The sequence below is a fragment of the Coffea eugenioides genome, chromosome 7 (assembly GCF_003713205.1).
Source record: "Coffea eugenioides isolate CCC68of chromosome 7, Ceug_1.0, whole genome shotgun sequence".
In the NCBI taxonomy this organism is placed as follows: domain Eukaryota; kingdom Viridiplantae; phylum Streptophyta; class Magnoliopsida; order Gentianales; family Rubiaceae; genus Coffea; species Coffea eugenioides.
This window is the reverse complement of record NC_040041.1, coordinates 33,086,101-33,087,762: the sequence shown is the minus strand read 5'-3', so window position 1 is coordinate 33,087,762 and position 1,662 is coordinate 33,086,101. Positions and strand designations below refer to the sequence as shown.

Below are 1,662 nucleotides of genomic sequence, written 5' to 3'. Positions count from 1 at the left end.
TTTATTTAGTTTATCTGTTTTCATTCTTTTTCCACTCATATTGAGAATTTGATGATCAAGATCTAGAATATATAAACCGTTATTCCAACTTCCAGAACCATAAAACACACCATTTTTAGAAAAAAGAACAACATTTATTCTCCTGGGTTATCCGAAACCCATTTAAATCCAAACAGGAAATAGAAATGATGTTTGTAGTAAGTGCTGGAACACAATAACAATTCGATAATTCTAAAATCAATCCACTGGGTAAAGTGATATAATAAGTCCCTACAGCTAAAGCAACAACTTTTGCTCCATTGCCCACACGTAGGATGACTTCTCCTTTTCCCAGCTTTCTACTGTCCCTTAGACCCTGCATAGATGTGCAAATGTGAGAACCACATCCGGTATCCAATACCCAAGAGTCTGATTTGGAAGTAGACACATTAATCTCAATCATATATGTACCTGATGATGAAGCTTCAGCAAGCTTCTTTTGCTTCAGGCTCTCCAAGTATGACTTGCAGTTCCTTTTTCAATGTCCAGTTTGATTACAATGGAAGCAGGTTGCTTTGGACTGATCCGCCTTTGCCTTTTTGGGCTTTTGGGTGGGCTTGTTTTTGGATTTCTTAAATCCCTTTTCTTGCCTCTTCCTCTTCTTAGAGGAAGTAACGACAAGCACACCAGTAGAGCCTTTTCCCTTTTTGATTTCTTTCTCAGCAGTTTTCAGCACATTCAACAATTGAGGCAAAGTGTGCTGCAGATTATTCATCTGATAGTTCATAACAAACTGTGAGAAAGAATCTGGCAGAGATTGGAGCACTAAATCAACATTCAGCTCCTGATCCATCTTAAAACCTAATTCGGCCAGTTTTTCAATTAGCCCAATTAATTTTAAGACATGCGGAGCAACAGGTGCTCCCTCCGTCATCTTGCACCTGAACAATTCTTTAGAGGTATCATATCTAACCGTCCTCGATTGTTGTTCAAACAACTCTCTCAGGTGTTGTACAATATCATACGCCCCCATGTTCATGTGCTGCTGTTGAAGCTGAGGAGTCATAGAAGCTATTATGATACATGAAGCTTCCCTATTGTCATCCTTATGTTTTTTATAAGCATTTCTAACAGCAGCAGGTGCAGTAGGTTCAGGCTCTTGAGGCATAGGACCATCAAGTACATACTCAATTTTCTCATGAGTGAGAACGATAAGGACATTACGATGCCAATCAAGAAAGTTTGTGTCGTTGAGTTTGCAATCAGTAAGAATAGTATGAAGGCTCAAATTGTTACTCATTCTACAACAAAATGAAAGATAGAATTTGTTAGAAAAATGTTTTGTTTAATAAAATCATAAAAACTTCAAAATTATGATTTTATTTCCACTATTCTTTTTCAAATCAATTACCCTCCAAAATTGATTCGGGAATTTCTAAAATTCCATAGTGGCTAGAATCCTATCTTAATTTATTTCGACCTTGAGTGTGTCCCAACAAATCGAAAATAATTATGAAAGGTAGGTACTTTTACCAATTACAACTTATTGTAATTCCTAGATCAGTTGGGTGTCAACTCTTGACTTTAAATCTCTATGAATCAACCCAACACTTGCCTCTAAAATTAATGATTTTGAGTGAATCCCAACAAATCATAATTTTAGTTAAATCAAACCCATCATTC

The 1,662-nt window shown here is 36.4% G+C and overlaps 1 protein-coding gene across 1 annotated transcript; it reads right to left on the bottom strand.

Moving 5' to 3' along the window:
* Positions 1 to 517: 517 nt before the first annotated feature.
* Positions 518 to 1,279, bottom strand: LOC113777255. Its single transcript, XM_027322289.1, has one exon. The coding sequence runs from the start codon at positions 1,277 to 1,279 to the stop codon at positions 518 to 520; it is 762 nt and encodes a 253-aa protein (XP_027178090.1).
* Between the last annotated feature and the right edge of the window lie 383 nt (positions 1,280 to 1,662).